Raw genomic sequence first — 24,957 nt, 5'->3', positions numbered from 1 at the left:
CAAAGTGCGCTACGGCGCAAGATAGAGTCGCCCACCAGTGTGGCCAGCATTGAAAACCGGATAAGAACTTTCCCTAAAACAATCAAGCGAATGGGATATACATTACCAAAGCCAGCACCTCGTTTATTGAAGCCCGTGTCAATCACGAAATATGCACTCTCATCATCACAGCCCTCCACGTGTCCCAAAACACTCCCTCTCACTAAAAGTATTTAATTCCGACGCTCCTGATTTATTTTGCGCGATGAGGAGAGTGATGGGTATGATATTTGGTTAGTTTGGATGTATTTGGCGTGGCTTTCAGTTTTCGTAGTTAAATATTGTCAGTGTGTGTCTGATTCTGAGTAACAGGGAAAGAGAGTTCTAGAGAGAGAGAGAGAGAAAGAGAGAGAAAATTGTAATTTGTGTGCGTTGAGAAAAAAAATGGGCGTGCCGGCGACGACGACGATGGGGGAGAGTGAGAGCCCTCGGAGCCCAGAGGCAAAGCTTGGGATGCAAGTAGAGGATTTGTGGGACGTGCAAGAGCCACAGCTAAGTCCAACTGAAAAGCTCAATGCTTGCTTTGAGAGCGTCCCTGTCTCTGCCTTCCCTCCTGCTCCTTCTAATCAAGGTACCATCTTTACATACATACATACATACATACATACATATACAAAATTACAATACATACATGCATACATATATAGATTTTCACATTTGGGTTTGATTGATTTATGCATATGCTTGTTGGGTAACGTTTTCTTGGCAGATAACATTTATAGAAAGTGGATCATGTTAAGTTTTTTGTTATATGTGTATATGGTGATGAACAAATGATTAGTCAATAAGAATTTGATGATTATGAATGTTATTAGAAGAAGAAAACAAATAATTAACAAAGAAAAGTAAGACAAATAATTTTCTGTTGGAATTTGATGAAGGTTCTGGAAAATTTGAATTATTATATTCAGGATTGGAAATTAAAAACCTTTTTGTTTGCCTCATAACAACTATGATTGATGTGTGTGTCTAATGTTTATTGGATTATTAACATTTTAAACGTTTGTTGTATTCAGTGATTGAGATAAAGTCAGACACCAGTTTAGCTGAAGCTGTTAAAATCCTGTCCCAACACAAAATTCTTAGTGCACCAGTGGTGGATGTCGATGCGCCTGAGGATGCTAGCTGGATCGACAGATACATCGGTATCGTTGAGTTTGCCGGGATTGTTGTGTGGATTCTCCATCAGGTTAGCTTGTGGTTCGAAGCTCCTGCATTGAAACATTTGCTCATGTTACTATAAATGCATTTTCTTTTCTCATGTGCCCACAAAGTCATATTTGACAAGTTGAAAACATGATGTTTATGTTAATCTTGACAGTCAGAACCTCCATCTCCGAGGACGCCAACCAGTCCGTCGAGTGCAACCGCGATTGCCGCAGCAGCTAATGGACTGAAAGGTCTTGATATTGCAGGATTGGAATTGGGCTCTGATTTTGCTGCAACAACTGCAGGAAGTTTCTTTGAGGCTTTGACCTCTTCTGAGTTTTACAAGAACACACAGGTCATACTATTGGCATAAACATCAGCCTCAGTAGCATAAGCCTTACTTTCATTCCCAATTCCCATGATATGTATTAACGTTTGAGCATACAGGTTCGAGATATATCTGGGTCCTTCCGCTGGGCTCCATTTCTTGCTTTGCAAACATCCAATTCCTTTCTCACCATGCTTTTGCTACTTTCCAAGTACAAGATGAAGAGCGTTCCTGTTGTTGATTTGGGTGATGGAAAGATTGATAATGTCATCACACAATCTGCGGTGATTCACATGTTGGCTGAATGTGCCGGACTTCAGTGGTTTGAGAGCTGGGGAACCAAGAAACTATCCGAACTTGGTCTTCCCATGATGAGTGCCGATCACATTGTCAAGGTGCATACTTTTTACGCTTGCAGCATTTGGTCTTCCTAGATAATTTTAATAGTCAGAGAATTTAGTAAGGTTGGGTGCACAAGAGAAGAATAACCCTCGAGAAGTTGAAGTTGTCGTATTAGACAGTTGCTTCTTTTAGCCTCAGTATGTTTCCAAAAGTTTTTGATGATCCATTAGAATTCTCTCTTTCAAACACAATGACTTCCTGTTAGCATGTCTACTTATTGTCATTTCTTTAAATGCTTTAATGTTCTGGTGCAGGTATATGAGGATGAACCGGTGCTGCAAGCATTTAAGCTGATGAGGAAGAAGAGGGTTGGAGGGGTACCTGTGATTGAAAAGGGTGGTAGCAGGGCAGTAGGCAATATAAGCTTAAGAGATGTTCAATTCTTGCTTACTGCACCAGAAATTTACCATGACTACAGGTTCGTAGCGAAAATGTGTTCCGAATTATTCATAAAGAAGTTTAGTTGCTATGTATGCCTGGATCATTTATTTGACATTTTATGACAGATCGATCACGGCGAAGAACTTCCTGACGGCTGTTGAAAAGTATCTAGAGACGCATCATGAAGTCTACCCGATGTTGAGTACCATGGTTACGTGCAAAAAGGATCACACAATTAAAGACCTAATTCTGATGCTGGACGCCGAGAAGATCCACAGGGTATATGTTGTGGATGATGATGGGAATCTGGAAGGAGTCATTACACTCAGGGACATCATCTCAAGGCTAGTTCATGAGCCCCGTGGCTACTTCGGCGACTTTTTCGATGGTGTTCTGCCGCTCCCCGAAAACAGCAGAGTTTAAGAGAAGTCGTCATCAAGAACAACACTCCTTTCCACAAAACCAAATGAGTAACCCTATCTTGTATTATTTTGTTTTGCCTCTTGCGTGTAATTACTGTTTCTTCGGTTTGACCGGGTTTAGCCTTCTGTATAAATGTTGTATCCACAAGCTCTCCTCCAAGCGAGCTTTTTTGCAGTAACAATCTAATAATCAAGTGCCTAGTGCTGAGACATGCCATTGTCACTGCTAGCTAGCAGTTCGCAACTTTCTGGTATGAAAACGAATCAGCAAAGTTTGGACTTTTGTCTATGTTTCCAAGCAAGAAGCCCAACTTCTCTTGTATTGCCTAAAAATAAAAGTTGAAACTTCTCTCAATGTTGCATCCAACTCCAATCTGCATGGACGCATATTAGAAGAAGCCAATTTCAGGTCCATGGAGATTAACGGGTATATCTCAATCACATTCCCATTATAGTTCCTTCTCTCGGACATGGCACGTTTGTTGGTTGCACTTGCAACATAGCAAGTGGGGTTCACTGTTCCAATCAGTTGGGAATTGAAAACGGTGTTGTTTTTGTTTCCTGTAGGACTTTTGCTATCGACCCATCTCTCTCATCATCCACCTAAGCCAAATAATTGGTTGAATTTGAATGGATGGACACTCTACCCTCTGAAACATCATGTTACGTCCCATGTGTGTCGTTTCCATCTTCATTGTGCTTGCAAACGTCAAGACATATCAAGTGGTTCAATAGAGGGTTTTCTGTCGTGTGCAAAAAAGGAGATTGAAACAGGCGAATACGCCAACGGATCCATAGCTCAGTGGTAATAGAGCATTTGTAAAGACATGGAAGACTACTAGAAACATTTTTTAAGGCTTTTTTTTTTTTTTTTTTTCCAGTGTTTAGTTTTTAATTATCGGCTTTGCCCTCTGATACTAAAAAACTGATAACTCACTGTACACTACAGATGAAATAATGCCTTGCAGAAGCCAAATAGAGCAAATCCAAAACCAGCAATGTTTCCAACTTCATGCTACATGAAAACCAAGATGGGAAAATTTGCCATCACACAAGCAGTTGCCACTAAACACTGACAGCAAAAATGGCCACATGCACTAAATTTGGAATTTCTCTCTCTTTTCTTGGCTGTCTTTTTGTCGGTGTCTACCTATAGCTTGAATCGAATCCCCTACAGAGAAAAAATCATTGACATCTTAGTTATCATTGCATCTGACCTTTCACCAATTTGCTAACCCTAGATTGTATAACTGTCTTTGTCCGCACAAACAATCGATAGTCGATTTCTTAACACACATTCTCAAAAACTTCCACTTCATCCATCGATGGCTTCAATGATCCTGTAAATAAGTTCATCATTTCTCAGAGAAAATTAGATGAGCTAGAAAACTTCATGATCTTCCCTATGAAACCATGCTTTATATAGGGTATGCTAATTCAGCAGCAAGGAAATTGCTACTCTAGCCACGGCGTCAAGTATCAATCTTGGAAATTTAGAAGTGAATTAAGTGATACCTAATTCCTAACAGTGCTTCCCTTACAATTCCAAAAACTCATTAAAAGATGAGGAAATGGCAATACCAAAGTTAATTATTGCCCCCAAAAACCCTTCTGTTAATTTTTTTTTTTCTTAAAAGTAAAAAGGGTTTGAAAGATTGATAACTTCGCAGAAAACCATTCAAACCCTCGAGCAATTTCTCAGTTCATGCAAGCAATTGTCACTCATGTTTAGAGGGGAAAATAAATTTAAAACTGTAATGATACATGTTTCTGAATCTTTGTGTGTATCAAATTTAATATTTTACAGTGACGGTTTTAGTTCTTCTTCCGCGCGCAGATAACATACAAATGTCGCTGGCGATCATGGCAATCAAATACATGAACCATGAAAAAAATCCACGCATATAAAAAACTAAAGTCTATAAAAAAATGTATAAAAATCATTACAGCAAAAGATAGGAGGGGTTGGAAAATAGCTTTCACAAAAACCTGTGTTTATAACATTAACACCAGCAGAATAAATAGGTATTATCATCAAGCTACATTCTTTTTTTTTCTTTTTCAACATTAGAACTCTGTTCCAACTTCCAACTAGTCCTTGATAAAAGCAAAGGGTTTACCTGTATTCTATGTACTTTTTCTTCTCAGATGGTGCAGAACACCTGGAGTCCCCTCAAACAAATCCAACACATAGCCCTCCAAATCATCTGCTGTGTACTTTATATACTTCCCAGCATGCCTTCCACTCTCTAGCTGACTCCCAAACCTCCCCATAAACGATCTGTAAGCCGGAATCACCTTCTCTGATATAGATATCCGAAGCTCCTCCCGAAGTTGAGCATCGGGGACCTTCCAAGCTGTCTGGATCCTATAGATTTCTTCAAAATTTGCATTGAAATTCTTAAACCTCTCCTTCAAAGCCATCTTTGAAGCATTACTCGTGCTCCCACCAATTCCTTCATCTTTCAAACAAGACAAGGCCTTACTCCAAGCAGCTCTAAGATACCCAGTAGCATACTGGCGTACCTGGCCCCGGCGCTTGCGAACCCATTGATCTCCCAAGAGCTTTCTAATCTCAGAATCCTTCACCTTCTGCACTATGTACAGAATGTTATTCATCAAAAACACACACTGCATTGCTCCATCATCATAAACCCTAGACTTCTCCTCAAGATTGGATTCCAAATTCGAAATCAACAACAACAACCTATGGCCTATCGGGGACATGCTTTCTATACCCAAATCATCATTTGGCAACCCTTGCAACCTTTGTAACTCTTCTTCACCAGTATCCAAAAGCGAGTTGAGAGTATGACTATAATCAACCAACAATCTAACATAGTTCATGACATACCGAGTAAGCGGATGAATCTCACCGCTTAGCATTGGTTTCTTACTGGCCTCGCTCTGAACCGCATTCTCAAACTCTGCAAAGGTCCCTTTGGCTGCATCACCAAGCTCATCCAACACTCCCCTGGCCTCAATAACCACGTATTCATCAGTCACCATTTGCTGCAAGTCCGGCAACACATCGGCCATGGCATCATACATGTCAAGTATCCGAAACAACTTCTCCGGCGACCTTCGACCAATGGCTACCGCCTGTCCAAAATTCAACAGCTGCATAATACACCCTTTAGCAGTCTCATTGAAGCAAATCTCCCTAGTCTCATCAGTCCCCTCAAAAATCTGATCACAAAGCCTCCTTTCTCCGGTTAGCAAAACCCTAACGCCGATTTTCACAGCTTGTATCCACTTCTTCATTTTCTCATCCAAAGACTTCCACTCAATCTTCTGAACCTCCTCAATGCTCAGCTTCTCAACCCCAAGAATCACTAAACACTCGTCCAAAGCGTCACGCCTGACACTGCTATACACCTGAATACACTCCTTTTCGTAACCAGACCGGATCATACGCTCGGCGATCTCCTTCAGCTCGACGACGGCATCGGGATGTATCAAATCCACGTCTGTGTCGCCGAGGCTGCCGCCGCGCTCGTGGAACCGGCCGGCGTCTCGGTCCTCCTCGCCGAAACTCTCGAATTCTTCGTCGATTTCTCCGTCGTTTGAGGCGAACGACAGTGAGACCCTGCGGATCGAGCCGTAAAGCCGCTCTGAGTCGAGCGGGACTGTGTTTCGGATCAGAATGTGGCGGAACTCGTCCTCGAGCCGGGTCATCGCGATTTGGAGTGCGTTTTCGGCCCGGTCCACGAGTTCGTTATCGGACCGGACCGAAAGCCCCTCCATGAGAGTGAGGATCTCATCGACGGCCGATAAATACTCGCCAGACTCATCCGGCGACTCCTCCCAAGGAACCGAGTTTCTGTGAGCTTCGGAATTCGACTCCCACCGAAAAATCACCTTCTCGGCGGCCTCGAATCGGTCGTTTTCGGCCTTCGAATCCTCGCCGTTGATCAAATCGGTGATGTTGGATAAGCGGTTATCGAAGCTGGAGAAGATCAAGAGCATGTCCTCGCGTACCTCCTTAGGGGTGTTGAGGCTCTTGACGATCTGCTGAGCCGTGGCGAGGACCCGGTCCTCGCCGCCGCCACCTATGCTCGTGGTCGTGGTGGTCATTTGGGAGGCGTTTGGGTTCTAGGGTTAGGCTGGAGATAAGGTGTTGTTTGGGAGTGGGGATAAGGGAGCACCTATTAGGATTTGGATTTGGCAAAACTGGAATTAGGGGAGGCAGAGATCATTCGGTGACGGCGGAGTTGGTGATTTTGAGGGTGTTTGGCTATGGGTTTAGGGCTGTTCGTCTCTCTTTTTTCCAGTCTGCAACTGAAATGACCAAACTGTCTGTTTGCTTTGGCCGGCTGCTTTGCGTTGTGCTGGTTTTTGGACAAGGAAAAAGAAAAGAACAGGAAAGAGGAGTGAGTTACGGGAAACTCCTCCTTAGAGTGTCTCCACCCATATCGAACTTGGGAGTGCTTGAATTGATCGGCTGCGGTGCTGTGCACTGACACTAACCTGCGGTTTAGTTTCTTTTCTTACCCAGTTTTGATTGGGTCAAATGGGCTGGGGGCCACTATCCAACCTATATACTTTCTTTTTACACGATAATAGGAATTTTTAAAGAATAATGTCATTTTTAAATAACGTGCCATGAATGTTTCTTGATTAAAATATAACGCATTCACACCATAACATGGTTATAATAACAACCCAATTTCTCCCCATTCACATGTATATTGCAAAAAAATGAAACAAATTTAGGTTTTCCTTTTTTGGCCGATCATGCAATTTAGGAGCTACTATATTTGGTTTATTTATTTACTTTTATTTTAGGAAACCGATATCTAATTCAAAATCAATAAGAGTGTATGCTTAAACTTATCTTGAATAAAAATGAGAGCATTTTTGTAAATAACTCACTAGTGTAGTGGTTTGGAGTATTTATTCTATCAGGCAAGGTTATGAGTTCGAATCTTAGCATCCGTATTGTGTGTGTGAGTTTAATATGCTATCGTCCCTTTCAATAGGAAATGTCCTATAAAAAAAAAAAATTAATTCAAAGTGTAGCCTCATCACTATTAAAAAGTTTAACTACGATTAGGCTCATGAACATGTGTCAATTGTTAAGAATAGTATTGATGATACACCTTGAGTTAAAATGATGAGTAAAAATATTTTCGAATAAAATTATAAGGACTTGTCAAACAATAAACATTTAAACTTAATAAATTATACTTGAATGAGTGCATATTGACTTTTTTATAATGTTAATAACAACTCCTAAAGAAAATAGTGAAACAAAAAAGTGGAAGACCATCGAAAAAAAAAGAAGAAGAAGTTGAAAACCAATGTGAAATGATGACTTTATTTTATCCGTTCTTAGTAACTGTAAGAATAATTGGATCAAAGTTAAAAAGAGACAACCTCAATTGGATTATATTTCTTTTTTATAGTCTCAGATCAGTTTGGATTGAATTTTCAAATTAAATCATTTCAGGGGCATAAAATTGTAAAGTTTAGACATGACGAACAAAAACCAGAGATCTTGAATTTAATTCTTCTCATGAAAATAGATAAATAAAATAAATAATAAATTGATTAAATTATTTATTTTTCTGACCGAGAATAAAGAAAAGAAAACATTATTATTATTATTTCCGAATGACGACACCATCTATTCGTCGAAGGCTGCACTTTGGATCATGAATGTGACTTTTGTAATTGTCAACAGCATTACAACTCCAATTAGTTGACTCAAAAAATTACTAGAAGATCCCCAATTCTATTTTTCTTCTTTTAAATTTCTTCCATGGATTATAATAAATAAATTAAAATAAACTACCTCACCTAACACGTTAGATTTGCAATGCATAAATCCAAAACCCAAATCCATGCTTTGTTTAGAAGTAATTAGAAAGTTTAGAAATTGATTTCTCAAATCTTTTTGTCGTATTATTTTATTAATTATATGTATCGTGACTGACTCGGGATATCAAAATAGTGTCATCTCCGTTTCATATAAGTGTTTTTCTAATTATGGATGTAGGACTTTGTAGCTTAATTTCCTAATCTACCCCTCAACTATTTAGAGATGCGGTTTGACTGGTGCAGGTGCTGCCATGGTTCCAGTTTCACACGGAACCAGCGCCAAACTTGGCAAAATGAAGCTTGGACCAAGACTCCACGCGTCGTGACTAAAAAGTCTAAAACCATCATCCTCAAGTTTCAGAGGTGACAAATTAGAGGGCCTGATTGAGATATTAACTTTACTAATTAAAGTAAATGACATTAGAAAAAAGAAATTAACAATGACTTATTCTTTTTGTTTATTATCGTTTTCAGATAATAAAATTATGTTTCTTTCAACCACATCATTTAGAACCTGCCGTAAAGGTAGCGAAGAATCAATCAGGGAGGTTTTCCTGGAAATCAATAAGCTCCAAACAAAAGTGAATTGCATCAGATCAGACAAAGCCTAACGTACAATTTTCTCGTCCAAAAGGCATGCCATTGAAAGTTCAAACAAGTCAATTTTGACAACTTTTTACATGGCAGGCACAAATAGGATGACATCGAACTTTAGCCAACCACAAAAGGATTCTTCGAAGAACCTCTCGTCACTTGAAACTTGTATCAAACACTGGGAAACATCTAGGAAATGAAAAAGGGACACTATCTATGGGTCATTTCAACATTTTTAGTGTAAAAATTAAGGCAAATAAAGACATCCTTTTTACGAACTGCACCGGCGTAAAGCAAGGAAAAAATAAACTCCTTACAAGTTCCATTTATCCCAATCTGCATCACAACAATAACAACAGTGAGAAGATAAACTAGCAATCTTCAAAGCACAGCTCTACTGTCCAAGGTACTGTTTTTCCAAAAAATATTCAGTTATTAAGGTTTTTAAGAGTAACTCCATAAGCCAAATCTGACATGCTTTTGTGGTTAACTATCAGCATTCTTTAAACCATGATATGCCTTTTGACAGCATTTTTCTTGAAATATAACAAACGGAAGGAAGAACACTTCTCTTGAGTTTTAAATGCTTTTAAAATCCTGACTAACCACCAATCCCTCTCTGAAGTTTGGGGCACGGTGAAGTAAAAACCTCGAGTCACATATGCTACTGCTAGATTGGACCCCCCAACAGAAACAACACAAAAATAGAAAAAGTTTTACATCTTTCAATTAATCTGGCAAGGTTTAGTCACGAAAATGGTATCACAAGATATATTTGAGCCAAGCCATACCATTGCATCCAGGGGATATGGGTTATCTACAACATATTTGCATCTTGAGATAAATAGTCATTTGATGCCTCACCCTGAGAAGGAGATGAGAAGGCACAATAAGATTCCCCAAAAAGCTAAGAGAAAAATATTTGCTTTCTGTACTACATGAAACCGAATGAAGAAGGAAAACTCCAAACATAATGCTTACCACGTTTGACAACTGGTCTCTTATGCTATACATGGAATTCAGCATTGTTTCTAGAGTATCATTACCTAATTCAAACTTCACTTCCGATTCTTTTGAGCGAGACTGTGAATCATTTAGGAGCTGCAGAAAGAGCAGTTATAAGTTATAACCAATAAGCAAATAAAAATGACATCTTTTCACCACATATAGTAATAACAAAGCATTCACAAGAAGTTATGTTGGTTTTCCAGTACCTTCAAGTTGATAACAGCCACGCGGTCGGCGAATTCTGCATCCGGATTCGCCATGTCCCATGTCATTGTCTTTAACCGTGGCAAAGCACCCTATTTACATCATTGAGTTTACATATACAGCATGTCATTAGCCTAATTTCCTATCCCCAGTAAATCAATGAGTTTACGTACAAACGCAGGAAAATCTGAAAGTTCATATCTCTAACCTGGTCCTTGAGTACATCTTGCCGCCATTCTCGTTGAAACTTCTGCAACAAAAGCGTCAACAGTCTCTGTAACTCAGGCAAGACCTCACTGGGAAACAGCTTCTGAATCTCATCTCTCCCGATGTTATCGTAAACGCATCTGCGAATCAACATGCGAAGGCATACAAAAAGCTGCCCCCCCCAAAAAAATACCAGACATTTACAAATTCCTTCAAATGAAATTCAGCAACAAATTCCCAATAAAAAGCGCTAAATTCATAGAAATTCGAAATTCAAAACACAAGAGATTGAGAGTGAGAGTGAGAGAAGTGTACCGGGTCGAGGTCCGATTCGTTCTGGAGCTGGAGCATATCTCGGATAATGTCTCGGTCGGCCGGGTCCAGACCGGTTTTCCGGGTCCTCCAAAGAGCCTGAAGAATGTACTCAACCGAATCTTTCGAATTGGACCTAACCAATAGCGGTAAATGGCTCCACAGCGTGTGCTCCATGGCTTGTCAAGCTCAGAAATCGATGCCCTAGCTTCTCAACTTCAGAAAATGGCGGGCTTTCGCGCCCTAGCAAAAGGTCCAGTGACTCCGTGCTGGGATTTGCTTCCACTTCTTTCTGATTGAAGAGAAGACGAGCACCAAACGACGTGATCTATGCCGTTTTGAGTTAAAAGCTTATACTAATATTGCATTTGAGCCCCTGTACTTCTATTATTCGCTTGAAGGCACCGTTACCGTTTTTCAAAAGTTAAAAGGACGCCAACTCCTTAAAATTCAATTTTCAGACGACAACAAAAATGGCGCCGCACGATCTCCGCCGCGCCTACAAAAGGCCGGCGATCTCAGACCAGCAGAGGCGCCGAGAGCTCTCGCTGAAGCGCCAAGAGCAAGGCCGGCACGACGCACAGCTCCAGGCCCGCCGCCTAGCCTCCACCCTACTCTCCCTCCCGCCCGAACATGAACAGCCCTCCGAACCCGAACCCGAACCCGAACCCGAACTCGAACTCGGATCATCGTCCAAAGAATCCGACTCCGACTTCGAATTCGATCTTCGCAACGCTTCGAAGCTCAGAGGCACAGAGGGGCGGAAGTGGTTCGCCAGACAGCTCATGCTCCCCGAGTGGATGATCGACGTCCCTCATCGCTTGCCCCACGACTGGTTCACTTTTCACCGTCAAAATTTGTTTTTATTTTCTAATAATTTTACTTTTTTTTTTAATAAGTAATTTTGGGTTTGGGTAAGTGTAGGTATGTGTTTGCGAGACCATCTGGGAAGAGATGCTTCGTCGTTTCATCGGACGGAACGACAATCAGTAGGCAACGAAACGGCACCGTCCTCCACCGTTTCCCGTCTGCTCTACCCAATGGTGCCAGGACCAGAGACGGGTCGGGTTCTGCTCAATCATATTCAATCCTAGACTGTATATTTCACGAGGTAAGTAATTCAATTATCATTTAAGTTTGATTGTTTACTTGTTTGCATTGCGCTCTAAGTGTTTGTTAATTTGTCAAGCTGGTTGTGAAATGAATGCAGATGGACCAGACTTACTATGTAATCGACATGGTGTGCTGGAGAGGCTACTCTTTGTATGATTGTACGGCTGAGTTTAGGTTCTTTTGGTTGAATTCTAAGCTGGCTGAGACGGGGGCTTGTGAGCCTCCCTCCCATTATCATAAGTATAGGTTCAGCTTGGTTCCTGTACATACTTGTGATCAGTCTGGTCTACATGCTGCATACGCTGGAGGGGTACCTTATGTAAAAGATGGTCTTTTATTTTATAACAAGTAAGCCCATTCCCTGATACTACTTGAAATTTGTTGATATGAGAGTGTTGATAGCGGTGATATATGATTCTAGGTTATCTGTTGTTTGGAGCTGTGAAATATGCCCTATGTTGTCACTGTGAATCACTACATCTGTGCTTGTCGGGTCAGATGACAGTTTGAGGACTCACTGTCATTGTTCTCAGATTTATACTATTGGAACCTACTTTAGCATAAGATTTATGTAAAATTGTTGTTTTTGCTAGGCATGCTCATTATCAACCTGGAAATACACCACTGGCATTAGTTTGGAAGGATGAGAACTGCAGTCAGTATGTTATTGACACAGATAATAAAGGACAGGTTCCAAGCCATCAACAGGTATTTTTCATTACATATCTTACGTATTTTCCATTATAACTTAGATATATATTGTGATTGGCTGACACACACAGACACTCCCTCTCTCTCCCTCTCATTCCATATGATCAGGTAGTTTTGGAGCTGCAAGATGATGGAAAAGTGACTACCTCAGATGACCCCCCAGTTGTATTTAGTTGCTTAGATTTGGACTTCATACAAAAGGTTTGCTTTATAGTTAATTTTCAAACTAGAAATTTTTTACATCAACTAATTGACATGGATATCTGCACCCAGTAAGTACAAGTAGTGCTTAAAAGTGTGGTACGACTTTTTAAGGGAGTGGTGCTGCTTTTGCAGTCATTACAAATTTTAGTGTTCTGTCACCGAAACAAAAATTTCTCTTAGCATGGTAGCTTTTTTTCCCTCTTCTTTTCTCTCCCCAATCAACCCCATGCTCAAAAGCCACGACCATGGCAAATTAGCCCTTGCCCTTGGTTTTCCGATGAAAGTGTGGCTCTATCTCAGGCCACTAGTAAAACCATTTTGGGGCTTGACCAGATAAACTGACTGGCTGGTACCTCTGGGTTCTTTGCAACTCTGTGAAGAGGTAGCCGGGACATTTAGCATTTTTCCTATTTTTCTTCATTCGATGATGTTATTCGCCTTTGTATTTTAACTTTTCATTTTATTTTCAGTCAGGGTTGCATTCTGGAAATCTTCTTCGTTTTGCTATTGGCGATGGAGGATTGAGTGTTGTGGATGGGAAGCTTGAGAAGGCTGATTTACATTACCTTGGAAAGTCCAACCGAGCACGTGCTTTTGCAGATAGTTACTCCAAGGTTTGTAGAAAAATGTCTGGTGGAATTCACTCTTTCTTGATGTTAAGATTAGCCCAGTAAAATTTTATTAAAATCTTTTCTGATACTAATGATCTCTTTGGAATATAACCTTGCAGGTCATGTTTCAGAATATGGTTCGGGGGTCCCCCCTGAAAATTGATGATTTGGTAGCATCAATCAACACACCAGATGATGAAGGAAACAGACCTGACGTTGATATGGTTGGTTGATCATAAGTTGATAACTCTGAAAGTAATGGTAGGCAGGGCACACCGCAGACAAATTACCCTCACTGTGATCACCGTGGTGATGTTTATATGCTCCAAAAGGCTCTTAAAACTTGCATTGTCAAGCTGCATGGCTTGAGTGTAGGGTTTGATTTATGCCTACTCTAATTTAATTGTACTCTTAAATTAGAACGTTGATATGGGAGAACAAGATTATCTGTATGCGAGCTACGTAATGATGTGGGATGATCATCAATGTATAGAAGTTCTCAAGACATGTTATGGGAACTTAGGACTGGGGAATAAGGAATTGGAAAGTGATTATTGATTTTACGGTGAGACATGCGTAATCATTTTTTTCCTTATGCCCATAAATGAGCGTGTGTTAGACCAGTTGGCTAGGATAGTAAGTGCATGACCTTGTACCGAGGTTCGAACCCCTAGAAAAGATAAATGTTAGAGTAAGTTACTTAGACTATCACTTGTGTAATAAAAATGTCTTGAATGAAAGTTGGAATGAAACACGGGGTCAAATTTATTATTTCAGATTTGATGGCTTGATAATACCCCAATTGATAATTGCATTCCTCTTGTAACACATCTAATAGTCAACAAAGTTGAACTAACAAGCAAGCAAGCATCATATATTACATTATATATAGCTGCCAAATGAAATAGAAAAGAATTTGAAGATAGTGTTATAATTCTAGGACGCAGCGGTGGTTGGTTCGCAACTGTCATGTACACAAGCCAATACGTCTGTGTAGTCCCTTGATACGGTGAAGGAATCATGGACACTACTGTCGCTGCTTTTCTTGTACTCAAAGAGGAGAGATGTGTGATTGAATGCGGTCAATTTCACAAATCCGTAGTCATAATCTCTGTAAATACTCCAATTAGGCTTCACTTGGCTGAAGTCAGATAAATGGCTCCCAGCCCCTCCAACAACAACATGGATTGTCCCTTTGAATGTGCCGGAAAAGTGCGATTTTTCTGACGTTACGCATTGGTTCTACAACGAAAAGATTAAAGAAATGAAATCAAAGTCATCGGAAAACTTTGTATTGAGACTGGAACTGAAGATTTTCAAGCTAAACTTAGAAGTGGCTAAACAATTTGATACCTGGTAGATGGGGCACGACCTTTCATAGTTGTGGACGTGGCCATAAAATGCAATGTCTACCTTGTACTTCTGCCAAAGTTTCTGCAAGCTTTCCCTTCCCATTGGCTCTTCGAATGAGCCCTCCTGCCCATACCACCAGTTAGAGGAATAGCCCAGCACCCGATGAGCTAAAAAGATCAACCAAGGTTGCTTTTGTCTATCCACAGATGCAAGGCAATTCTCGATGAACTTGTACTGCTCAGATCCCTCCCTCCAGTCATGTTCAGTGTCAGCTACACAGAAGCGGAACATCCCATAATCAGTTGAATACCTGTATGTACATTCATAGAATTTTCATTAGAATATGCGGCACACAAGCTTAAGAACAAAGACACTGCTCTGCAGAGAAAAGCAAAGAAAGCAGTTGATAAAAACGGATTGAAATGATGTGGTGTATCAGGTCTCACATCCTTCAAAGTATAAACACTTTAAATTACTAGAAATGCAGTCATGCAATTTACCAAAACTTTGCTCGGTTCTCAGCTGGAACATAGAACATGGTCTCAGCCAGCACACCGCATTCTCCACCTGAATCATTTTGGTCATAAAAGGACCCTGAATCAGGCCAATCGCGTTCATGATTACCACTGCAGGAATCAAAGAAAAATATTCATTCAACAGAGATCATAAAGGAATTTCTGAAATCTAATTTATAATTATATAACTGACAGAAATATGTAAGGACCATTCCACAAACCTGCCAACCATATATGGCACAGTTGATGCAATGGGTTCCACCTGTGATGTGAATTGGTCCCACTGTGAGATGTACCCATTTGCATATGATAGATCTCCTATATGAAAAACAATGTCAATGTTGTTCAAATCCCTGATGATTTGATCCGTAGTGTTCAGTGCACCAGGCTGGTAATTACTGTACTCATTTGAACCATCACGCTCGCCCTGAAAGATGCAGGTTTAAACATGTATCACATACCAAAACCTCAACGTAATCTAACTCCTTTTATAACATTTAAACACATGACATTGTAGAGAAAGGTTGGAACTTATGCCTAAAACCCCTAGCAATGGTTGTCAAGCAACCTCACAAATGGAAGTTCTATGTAACTGGTAAATGGCATCGTTCAAAATCTATTTCTGCTCGGATCTTCCACTCATGTAAACAGTAAAAGACATCTGCAAATAAAAACAACAATTAAAAGTACCTTCCCCATGTCACCGAATATTATGACACGCTGTAAGGAGTCCTGTCCAGGATATGGAGATGATCTGAATGAGTAGAACTTGCTCCAAATAAATGAACCATCAACCAAACGATGGCCCATCCTGTAGATGTACCTGAAAAACCATCATAACAGTAAGAAGATATCATCAGTACTTAACAAAACTCATAAACAAAAACACAAAAACAAAAAGGGATATAAATCCTTATATGCATACACAACGTTTGGCCACAAATTCTTCAGGAAACTTGTATGTATGAAACCAGGATCGCGCCACCCAACAGTCCTAGCAGGTGAACCTAAAGGTAAAGAAGAGAAAAACCTCAGTATGCAACATGGCCTAAACAGCCCTCAATATCCCATCACTGTGAAATCATTTCATTATCAAAATAGAAAGTCTCAGTAGATCATGCAACGTGGTGTTATCACAAATAGAAAAAATGAATCATACCACACATGCTGCTACGATCAAATGTCAATGTTCCAGCCGGGGCTCGCATTCGAAGTTCCCCCTTAATACCCCACTCAACAAATGGAATAGCTTCATTTATGTCGTAGCCACTTGTCCAAGTTACTGTCATCTGCAAAATATATAAAAGAAAAGAAAAATAGAAATACCTTAATATGAGTTTATAGCAAGCCAAAAGTTGCATGGACCATAACATAACCTTTCAAATTCTAGGATGTTTATTAAAAAAATTAGCATCAGATAACCCAAGGTCAAGACTTAGAAAGAAGTTTAACATAATTGGTGAAAATGTGGATTCCACATGTTCAAGAACTCAATAATCCAATGTCCATCAAAATAGCACAAAGCGAATCAACAATTAAGATAAACTTACTTCATTCCAAGACTTCCCTTGAGCAAGACGTGGATATACAGGTGCTTTAGGATTGGCAAATGATATGAAGTTTGAAACTGCCACCAGCTTTGGCTGCAAAATTCAAGTTTGGGTCAATCACATTTAAAATCATTAAATCATAAAAGTTGATTAATTAGGAAAAATAATGAGAGGTCATATGTACGAAGGTCCAAGGTGACAAAGATGAATGCAATAAGAAAAAATATACATTAATTCTTTAACTAAGAGGTAGAATATGAGGAAGCATAGGAGCGGAAGAAAGAATCATGCTCGTACATTTGACAACCCGCCTGAAAATAATGCGAATGAGAAATCTGCACGCTGATTTATAAGCAGAAACTTCAAAGAAGCTTTGCCAGTCTTTGTATAATCTGGATTGGAGTCTTTTGCATACTTGTACTGAAACACAGGTAATATATATCACAAAGGCTAGACAAGTCCAAATGAAATCGTTTCATATGTTACTTTAATTTCGTTTTTACGAAGTTAGAAACTACAACCACAAACCTTTATAGGGGCAGAGCATATATAGGGTTTTTGTTCTTCAGGATCATCTACTGGTGGGCACGTTGCTGAGCTGTCATAGCAAAACATTATTACTTGAATTTCAAATAAAGAAACAAAGATTTTCTACAGTCTGCAGTTATCAGTGGACATGGTTTTGGTAAACTAATGGTTGATTATGACATTTTTGCACAGAAGATTCAGTCCCTCTAGCACCTCCGACTAATATGTACTACGTTGAATCAATAGCTAGACAGTTGTGGTAAAACAGGTTATATGATCATTTGGTCATGTACATTACTTGAATTTTGCAGGAGAAAAAACTCCAACCCAATCATCTGCAGAAGGATTAGGGTACTCAAGAGCCACAGTTACCCATTGGGTATCCTCACCCTGTAATCATACGAATTAAAACAAATCATCAACACTTCAACTCCATGAATGAAATAACACACACAGATTATATGAAGTCAAAACTGGAACTCAGTGCAGAAATTCATGTACTTTAAAAAGTCAGCACCCATTCAGCCAACAGTTACCAACAAATTACATCCACAAAGTTAAAGACTTATTATTCAATCAAAATACTACAGTAGCGACCAGCTATCAGTATAAATTTTGGGGGTAAGAAATTGGACACCATAAGTGTTGGTCTTAATGTCTATCATTGACATATTAATCAAATTTAAAATTAAATGATAATAAAAGTAAGATCAACTATTCACTTTACTGCATAATCTAGTAGCCATGCCTTGTTCTGCAGATTGAGCTATCCACTTTACTTCATATTTTTGACATGTCTCAATCTTTTTTTTTTAGTACAAGCGATTGGGGGAGGGGGGGTTTACATAAACATTCATTGGGTGCCTGGGGATTTCGAACATCTGACTAGATGGATGGAGGTGGAAGAGCTCAACCAACTGAGCTATACCCCACTGGCTACATGTCTCAATCTTTTGTTCTAAAGTGCCATTCACTTCCTACTTGTACAAAACAAATCGATGAACTTTAACCACATACAAAAGCCCCATTCATTATGTTATAAAATAGCATATAACTTTACAGTGAATAACTTAATAGATGCTTGTTGGCGCCTTTGAATCAAAATAGCAAACAGAAGTTGTTACCTGTAAGCCGATAACAGGAGGACAGACTTTAACGGAGGCCGAGTCATGGAGGTTGAGAGTGGCTTTCTCAATGGCAATCTTGGAGAGTGGCTGTTCCCCAAAACCACCGATATTAGCACAAGCTGAGCCCAAGTTGGTTAAGCCCAAAATCAGAAAAATCGTGAAAAGTCGAAAGCTTTGTTCCATTTTCTGAGGTGGGTTTTGAACGCAATGCGTAAAATTCAAGAAACCCTTACAAGTAGCAGAAGATCGGATAACGAACCAACTTTGGTACCAATTACAGTCCCAGAATATCCAAGTTTCACTCTCTATCTTTTCCTCTAATTCCCGGTATTATCCTTTATCAATTGGGAGATAAAATTGGAGGTTGAATGCGAGAAGGATTGCAGAGGGAGAGAAACAGAGAGAGAAATCGGCTTGGATTTTAATAAGAAACCACAAGTGACTCTCTCAGTCTCTCTCTCCCAAAATTAGCAGAGAAAGGGGAAGGGAAGAGCCTATCTGTTGGTCTCTGTAGTAGTGCATTGTCTCCAACTGTTTAAGCTTGAATGGATTCTTTCGTTGCATGCGTGCACAAAATTTACCGTGTTTCTAGATGACCATTTTGGATGTTGGTAATTTTGGTTTCATAATATGGACCAATTCCTTAAAATTTCCCACCAACACATTTGAACATAAAATCAGATTCAAGTAACTGTTTTCATTGACCAAAACAAGAAAATAAAAATCTAAGCGGTTTTCAAAATATGTGTCAATAAAAATATGCACGTTGCAACTAAATTTTTATATCAAGCCATCTTTTGATTGGTGCTTGCTTGCTAGCCTTTTCCTCGACCTAACAGTATTGAGAGTTATTGTTGAACCAAAAAAAAAAGAAAAAAAGAAGGCATTATTGAGACTTATTGGTGGTATGGAAGTGTCAAGCTAAGAATTAATCCAATTTCAAATACTATTCTACTGGAATTTGAAGTGCTTGGACCAATCATAAGCATGTACTCTTATCTCTAGCTTAGCTTCAACCAAATTTAATTAAACCCAACAATTGGTCAATTATACTTGTACTAGAACTGTGCCTTTAAACAACACTTACGAATCAAAGACTAGTGGTCTCACGTTCGAACCCTTATGGTATCTTGATAGTGTATGTGAGAAATCCCCCTCCCTAATATCGCTTACATATAAATAAATAAATAAATAAAAGAATGAAAGAACCAAAAGCAAAGGAAATATCGAGAAATTAGGAGTTTATTCATTGATAGAGAATACCAGAAAGCTCACCGGTCATGGCTTGTTCTGTCTACAACTTAACAGCTTCAATAATTAAATGCCAATTTTCTCGTCAAACATGTATACAATGCTTGAGCAGAAAAGAAAAAGAAAGTGAGATGACACTTAAATCATGTAGCCAAAGTGGTCGGTTCACAGCCATCATGAACACAGGCCAACACATCCCTGTAGTCCCTTGAGATAGTGAAGGAATCGTAGACCTTCCCATCACTGCTCTTCATGTACTCAAAGAGAAGATAAGAGTGGTTAAATGCTGTGAGTTTTGTATAGCCAAAGTCAAGATCCTGGTAAACGCTCCAAACTGTCTTTAGTGTACTAAACTCTGATAAGTGGCTGCCTCCTCCACCAACAACAACATGAATTGTTCCATTCACAGTTCCTGAATAATGGGATAGTTCTGAATTTACACATTGGTTCTGCAACACATAGAAATCAATGATGAAGGATCAGATTAGTAAACCGCAGACGATTTAAACCGGTAAGTCTAAGAGCTCTTCAAATGCTATTATGTTTTTGCATACCTGATAGATGGGGCATATTCTTTCATAGTTATGTACATGGCCATAAAATGCAATGTCCACCTTGTACCTTTGCCAAAGCTTTTGCATATCATCTCTTCCCATAGGCTCTTCAAATGAACCCTCCTGGCCATACCAAGAGTTAGAGGAATAGCCAAGAACACGATGACCAGCGAATATCAGCCAAGGCTGTTTGTTCCTGTCAGCTGCTGCTAGGCATTTCTCAATAAATTGGTACTGCTCAGAACCTTCCCTCCAGTCATGCTCAGTGTCAGCTATACAGAAGTGGAACATGCCATAATCTGCTTGATACCTGAAAAGAACAAATTACAGTGTTACATGCTAACTAGCCAACTTATTGGATGATTGGTATATGTAATTTGTTGTGTTGATTCAGAATGTCATTAGTATACTCAAATAAGCTTAGATAGACACATTTGGTTTGTAAATATTTCCTGTTTGCTAAGTATTTGGTTAACCAACTTTAACTTCCTCTAAGATTTTTCTTCTCTAACCAGTCATAATAAGTCACAGAATCATTCATGTTATTTACCAGAACTTAGCCCTGTTATCAGCAGGAACAAAAAACATAGTCTCAGCTGGCACTCCACATTCACCACCCGAATCATTAGTGTCATAGAAGCCGCCGGTGTTTGGTGTATCTCGTTCGTGGTTGCCACTGTTGGAGCAAATCGTATAAGTTTCAGAGGAAAATGTGAACAGCTTATACATTGAGCACAAGTATATATGCAGAGCACTAAGGATAAAAAAAAGAAGCATGCAAACCTTGCAACCATGTACGGCACAGCTGATGCAATAGGCTCCACCTGCGATGTGAACTGATCCCACTGTGACAAGTATCCATTGGCATAGGGCATATCTCCTATGTGGAAAACTATGTCAAAGTTGTCTAGGTCCTTGATCAGTGAATCTGTGGTGTTGAGTGAGCCTGGCTGATAATCAGCGTATTCATTCGAACCATCACGTTCAGCCTGAAATTTTTGTTGAGGAAAAGTAAATTCTCTGTTGCATGCATCTAGTCAACTAAATCTTTAGAAATTAAATGTCACATAACGCATAATTTTCTAGGTTCTTCAACATTCTGCACCAAGCTTTGATAGTTTTCATTTTATTTTATGTTACCTTTCCCATGTCACCAAACACAATAATGCGCTGTAACGAGTTCTGCCCTGGATATGGTGGTGCTGTAAAAGCATAGGATTTGCTCCAGATATAGGAACCATTGTATAACCTATGACCAAGCTTGTAAGTGTACCTACATAAACAATCATAAACAATCAATCAGTGCTAAAGCCTTAAGGACAGTACAGCTGTCTCTTCTCTCCTGATCATCATAGTTCCTTGTAAGACAAGAATGCAATGTTATAATTTTCAAGCTGCATACTTTGAGTTAGGCCACAAATTCTTTAAAAAACTTGTGTGGAAGAAACCAGGATCGCGCCAACCAACCGTTCGTGCTGGTTCAGCTGCAAATCACAAGAAGAAGTTCATTACAAATAGACTCAATTGGCATTTCTGTTCAAATTAGATTTTGATCATACGATCCATACCACACATGCTTCCTCGAGGAAATGTCAATGTTCCTGCTGGAGATCGAACTTGAGCTTCTCCCTTGAGACCCCACTCAACAAAAGGTACAGCTTCGCTAATGTCATAGCCGCTTGTCCATGTTACTGTCATCTGCAAAAGAGTAAAACAACACTTTTTAGAAACTTGGTTTGCTTATTTGGGATAACATTTCATACAAGAAACTTTTAAGGCATGAAAGAAAAGTACTTATAAATCATAATTAACACAAAAACTTACTTCATCCCAGCTCTTGGCTAGAGCAAGACGAGGGTAAAGAGGTGCCTTCGGATTCGCGAAAACTATAGCATTAGAAATTGCCACCAATTTTGGCTGCATTACACGAACATTTATCAGCATATGAAGAATTGAAACACAGGTGATATAAAATACTGTTTGAAGCAGCAGATAATCTGAAACAGAGGAGATATGGACATGGAGACTCACGCTTGACAGGCCACCGGAGAACAAAGCAAATGCAAAATCTGCCCGTTGGTTGATCAATCGGAATTTCAAAATGGTTTTGCCTGTCTTGTTATAATTAGCATTGGAATAATTGGCATACTTGTACTGCAAGAAACGAGAACAACAAGATTTGAGTTCAGCAGGACAATGGTTAGAGCATATATTGCAACAAGCCAAATAACACAACATATACAAATACCTTTATAGGAGCTGAGCATAGATATGGCTCATAATAGTCTTCAGTGTATGGGCAGGTCGATGCGCTGCCACAACAGATTCACTTCTTTAATTAATCTATAAGCTTTTCTTTGAAATGGATAGGAAACAAAACCGAAAATAAATAAAATTACTGCAACTTTAATGATTTGAAAAGTCTATTAGAGAATCACATATTGGATCCAAATGCTTCTTGTTACGAAATGGACCAACGAAACATTAAACAAACCAAAAGAAAGAAAAAAGGTATGGAATTAAAAGGCCAAAAGAATAGAAAGTGGAAAAGCATCAACATTTGTTTTCTATGTCAAAGGGTGAGAGATGTGGCACCGCCGTGGGACAAACTCTCCTCCTTCCCCAAAGTGCACTCAAATTCAATTCACGTAGAAGATAATCTTGAGTTTCGGTGAAGGGTGTCGTTTTTATCTTTTCTTTTTTGTGTAACAAGAGCGGAAACTTTACTTGATGCATAGCCAGCGAGGCCCAAAAGCATAAACAAAAGTAGAAATACTCAAACAGAGGCCCAGATCTACAAACCCAGCAAACCCAAATATAAGAAATGAGTTATGTTTCATCCAACGGTTCATAATACTGGTCTATTGAACCTTTTTTTTTTTGTTTTTTTCTGGTCTGACTGGACTATTGAACTATAATGACATTTTAATCTCAACCACATAAAGTACTAAGTATCCAACGGCTGAAACTAAGCCTCTGTAAGTTGACTCAGCACAGCACACTATATACGCAACAGGGAAAGCAGCTATGAACTTCATATCATAGTATTTTTCCAAAAAGAACTTCATTTCAGAGTTACAAAAGTGGACTTTACTTGAATTTTGCTGGAGAAAAGACTCCCAACCAATCATCTGAAGAAGGATTAGGACTAACAACATTCACAGTTACCCATTCATATTCTTTCCCCTGCGCACAGAAGTGAGCCAAAATTATTAACAATAAAACTTCGTATTAGAGAATGTGGTTAGTAAGCTGATGAACAATAAATGTGGTACAAATAGCGATACTTAAGAAGTAGTTGATCTTACCGTGGTGCCAAGGAGGACAGGGTACGCGCGGACGGATGCATTTTCGTGAGTCGCATCGATGGTTTTGTGGATTTGAATCTTGGACAGTGGCTGCACCCAATCACCTGCCCCTCCATGCCTCTTGACATTATGAGCTACCGTGAAATGCACTATGAAAACCAATATCAGTGCAGCTTTCAGGGACAAGAAGCTGAACCTCTGCATCTCCGGTTTTGGAATGGCCAAACTGAAGCCTTAGCTGCATTTATATATAATTTCATTGCAGGCCAACCCAACAGAAGGATTCAGAGTGTCTAATCACTCTTTATCAGTCTTTGCTGGAAAGATGGTCCACCATGAATTATTATCAATTTAATATCATTTTTTTCTTTTAAAATTCTATTTTTGGACGGTACCATTAGTTTAATAATTGCATGAACGTGTTTACTTCTTCATTTCTTGCGTTTTAAGTAATTAAAATGTCTAATCACTCGTTCAGTATTCATTTCTTGCGGTCTAATAAGTTTCATACTTTCGTTATGGTTATTTCAAAATATGTGGCCCACTCTGTTGCCATGCTGCGTAATTTCTAAACAACCATGTGAAAATTGAGGACTTATTTATATTATTTGTGATGATCTTTCAAAGATTGGCAGTACTATCGAAGACCGAGGATTTTTATATCTTAAAGGTGTATGCTCACCACTATTTCGTAAGGATAGACAAAGAAAAGAAGGAAAAGAAGAAAAAATGGGAGAGAGAATACACCTATTGTTAATGAGGTGAGCAAAAATGCTCACTTTACCTCAGTGGTGAGGTCGCTCTCCATTCTCCCCTTGGTCACCTGTTCGAATCCCCATAAAAAGCGACCCCTCCCCAACGCAATGTATCGCTAAAGAAGAAAAAAACCTTGGTAAAAGACCACAACATATGGGTTTAGTAACTTTAGTTTTATGTTCACAGGTATTAGTCACGACACTTTGATTTTTGATGTTTGTAATCGGGTAAGGCGCCAAGTCCTTTCTTTTTTTCCATTGATAATTAATAAAATCTTCTCTCATAGAGTCGTAGTAAAAATAAAAATAAAAAGTATTCCCAAATTTCTTACAGCTACAATTTTTTCAACTTCTTTTATTCATATTTGTAAGAATATCATGTTACACATTTTTCTTATTTTTTTTGTAAGGTAATGATTAAATCATAGAATTTTAGTAAGTTATTTAATTAAGAATTATTCAATCAACTTTGTCCTTCAACATCTTTTGCTATAATTAGTTTTGATTC

At 39.2% G+C, this 24,957-nt stretch overlaps 6 protein-coding genes across 9 annotated transcripts; 2 read left to right on the top strand and 4 right to left on the bottom strand.

The window, feature by feature from the left end:
• On the top strand, positions 322-3,005 carry LOC18776707 (SNF1-related protein kinase regulatory subunit gamma-1). Its single transcript, XM_007209103.2, has 6 exons — positions 322-610; positions 1,056-1,228; positions 1,361-1,543; positions 1,636-1,911; positions 2,173-2,336; positions 2,425-3,005. The coding sequence occupies exons 1-6, from the start codon at positions 424-426 to the stop codon at positions 2,720-2,722; spliced, it is 1,281 nt and encodes a 426-aa protein (XP_007209165.1). The 5' UTR covers positions 322-423; the 3' UTR covers positions 2,723-3,005.
• LOC18777748 (exocyst complex component EXO70B1) lies at positions 4,487-7,169 on the bottom strand. Its single transcript, XM_007209818.2, has one exon. It carries the CDS (start codon positions 6,796-6,798, stop codon positions 4,849-4,851), a length of 1,950 nt encoding a protein of 649 aa, XP_007209880.2. The 5' UTR covers positions 6,799-7,169; the 3' UTR covers positions 4,487-4,848.
• LOC18777995 lies at positions 9,110-11,194 on the bottom strand. Of its 3 annotated transcripts, none has more exons than XR_002271689.1 (6): positions 10,873-11,194; positions 10,559-10,729; positions 10,353-10,442; positions 10,185-10,239; positions 9,930-10,003; positions 9,110-9,474 (listed from the first exon to the last, which is right to left on the bottom strand). XR_002271689.1 is itself a non-coding variant. In XM_020563943.1 (6 exons), exons 1-5 carry the CDS (start codon positions 11,044-11,046, stop codon positions 9,956-9,958), a joined length of 603 nt encoding a protein of 200 aa, XP_020419532.1. In that variant the 5' UTR covers positions 11,047-11,192; the 3' UTR covers positions 9,110-9,805; positions 9,930-9,955. The 3 variants fall into 3 exon arrangements, 2 of the variants coding, with proteins under 2 accessions (XP_020419532.1, XP_007210940.2); XM_020563943.1 differs by having other exon boundaries at positions 9,110-9,805; positions 10,120-10,239; positions 10,873-11,192; XM_007210878.2 differs by having other exon boundaries at positions 10,120-10,239; positions 10,873-11,191.
• Positions 11,271-14,077, top strand: LOC18777719 (snurportin-1). Its single transcript, XM_007211125.2, has 7 exons — positions 11,271-11,704; positions 11,794-11,980; positions 12,080-12,330; positions 12,576-12,690; positions 12,802-12,894; positions 13,368-13,511; positions 13,628-14,077. Exons 1-7 carry the CDS (start codon positions 11,343-11,345, stop codon positions 13,739-13,741), a joined length of 1,266 nt encoding a protein of 421 aa, XP_007211187.1. The 5' UTR covers positions 11,271-11,342; the 3' UTR covers positions 13,742-14,077.
• On the bottom strand, positions 14,244-19,165 carry LOC18777094 (probable inactive purple acid phosphatase 27). Its single transcript, XM_020563942.1, has 12 exons — positions 18,579-19,165; positions 17,753-17,844; positions 17,455-17,524; positions 17,224-17,346; positions 16,927-17,019; positions 16,536-16,665; positions 16,302-16,383; positions 16,067-16,199; positions 15,598-15,803; positions 15,362-15,487; positions 14,862-15,171; positions 14,244-14,750 (listed from the first exon to the last, which is right to left on the bottom strand). Exons 1-12 carry the CDS (start codon positions 18,762-18,764, stop codon positions 14,445-14,447), a joined length of 1,857 nt encoding a protein of 618 aa, XP_020419531.1. The 5' UTR covers positions 18,765-19,165; the 3' UTR covers positions 14,244-14,444.
• Positions 19,806-23,937, bottom strand: LOC109949180 (nucleotide pyrophosphatase/phosphodiesterase-like). 2 transcript variants are annotated; one of them, XM_020563940.1, is made up of 12 exons: positions 23,695-23,937; positions 23,481-23,572; positions 22,635-22,698; positions 22,418-22,540; positions 22,211-22,303; positions 21,955-22,084; positions 21,789-21,870; positions 21,527-21,659; positions 21,170-21,375; positions 20,937-21,062; positions 20,387-20,696; positions 19,806-20,281 (listed from the first exon to the last, which is right to left on the bottom strand). In XM_020563940.1, exons 1-12 carry the CDS (start codon positions 23,896-23,898, stop codon positions 19,976-19,978), a joined length of 1,869 nt encoding a protein of 622 aa, XP_020419529.1. In that variant the 5' UTR covers positions 23,899-23,937; the 3' UTR covers positions 19,806-19,975. The 2 variants fall into 2 exon arrangements, with proteins under 2 accessions (XP_020419529.1, XP_020419530.1); XM_020563941.1 differs by lacking the exon at positions 23,695-23,937 and having other exon boundaries at positions 22,635-22,672; positions 23,481-23,544.

The sequence above is a fragment of the Prunus persica genome, chromosome G5 (assembly GCF_000346465.2).
Source record: "Prunus persica cultivar Lovell chromosome G5, Prunus_persica_NCBIv2, whole genome shotgun sequence".
Lineage (NCBI taxonomy): Eukaryota > Viridiplantae > Streptophyta > Magnoliopsida > Rosales > Rosaceae > Prunus > Prunus persica.
Note: the sequence above shows the minus strand (reverse complement) of the source record. Positions and strands in the feature narration are given on the sequence as shown.

Excerpts from the sequence above, each read along its gene's own strand:
- LOC18777995 (XM_020563943.1), bottom strand. The coding sequence starts at position 11,046 with ATGGAGCACACGCTGTGGAGCCATTTACCGCTATTGGTTAGGTCCAAT. Across the intron at positions 10,240-10,352 it reads TGGCTGTTATCAACTTGAAG|CTCCTAAATGATTCACAGTC; the intron begins GTACTGGAAAAC and ends CTCTTTCTGCAG. Across the intron at positions 10,004-10,119 it reads GAGACCAGTTGTCAAACGTG|GGTGAGGCATCAAATGACTA; the intron begins GTAAGCATTATG and ends TCTCCTTCTCAG.
- LOC109949180 (XM_020563940.1), bottom strand. The coding sequence starts at position 23,898 with ATGCAGAGGTTCAGCTTCTTGTCCCTGAAAGCTGCACTGATATTGGTT. Across the intron at positions 21,871-21,954 it reads TCCTCGAGGAAGCATGTGTG|CTGAACCAGCACGAACGGTT; the intron begins GTATGGATCGTA and ends TGTGATTTGCAG. Across the intron at positions 21,660-21,788 it reads AATTTGTGGCCTAACTCAAA|GTACACTTACAAGCTTGGTC; the intron begins GTATGCAGCTTG and ends TTGTTTATGTAG.
- LOC18776707 (XM_007209103.2), top strand. The coding sequence starts at position 424 with ATGGGCGTGCCGGCGACGACGACGATGGGGGAGAGTGAGAGCCCTCGG. Across the intron at positions 611-1,055 it reads TCCTGCTCCTTCTAATCAAG|TGATTGAGATAAAGTCAGAC; the intron begins GTACCATCTTTA and ends TGTTGTATTCAG. Across the intron at positions 1,912-2,172 it reads GTGCCGATCACATTGTCAAG|GTATATGAGGATGAACCGGT; the intron begins GTGCATACTTTT and ends GTTCTGGTGCAG.
- LOC18777094 (XM_020563942.1), bottom strand. The coding sequence starts at position 18,764 with ATGGAACAAAGCTTTCGACTTTTCACGATTTTTCTGATTTTGGGCTTA. Across the intron at positions 16,666-16,926 it reads AAGGGAAGTCTTGGAATGAA|ATGACAGTAACTTGGACAAG; the intron begins GTAAGTTTATCT and ends TATATTTTGCAG. Across the intron at positions 15,488-15,597 it reads GTGCCATATATGGTTGGCAG|TGGTAATCATGAACGCGATT; the intron begins GTTTGTGGAATG and ends TGATTCCTGCAG.
- LOC18777748 (XM_007209818.2), bottom strand. The coding sequence starts at position 6,798 with ATGACCACCACGACCACGAGCATAGGTGGCGGCGGCGAGGACCGGGTC.
- LOC18777719 (XM_007211125.2), top strand. The coding sequence starts at position 11,343 with ATGGCGCCGCACGATCTCCGCCGCGCCTACAAAAGGCCGGCGATCTCA. Across the intron at positions 11,705-11,793 it reads CATCGCTTGCCCCACGACTG|GTATGTGTTTGCGAGACCAT; the intron begins GTTCACTTTTCA and ends GGGTAAGTGTAG. Across the intron at positions 13,512-13,627 it reads TTGCAGATAGTTACTCCAAG|GTCATGTTTCAGAATATGGT; the intron begins GTTTGTAGAAAA and ends ATAACCTTGCAG.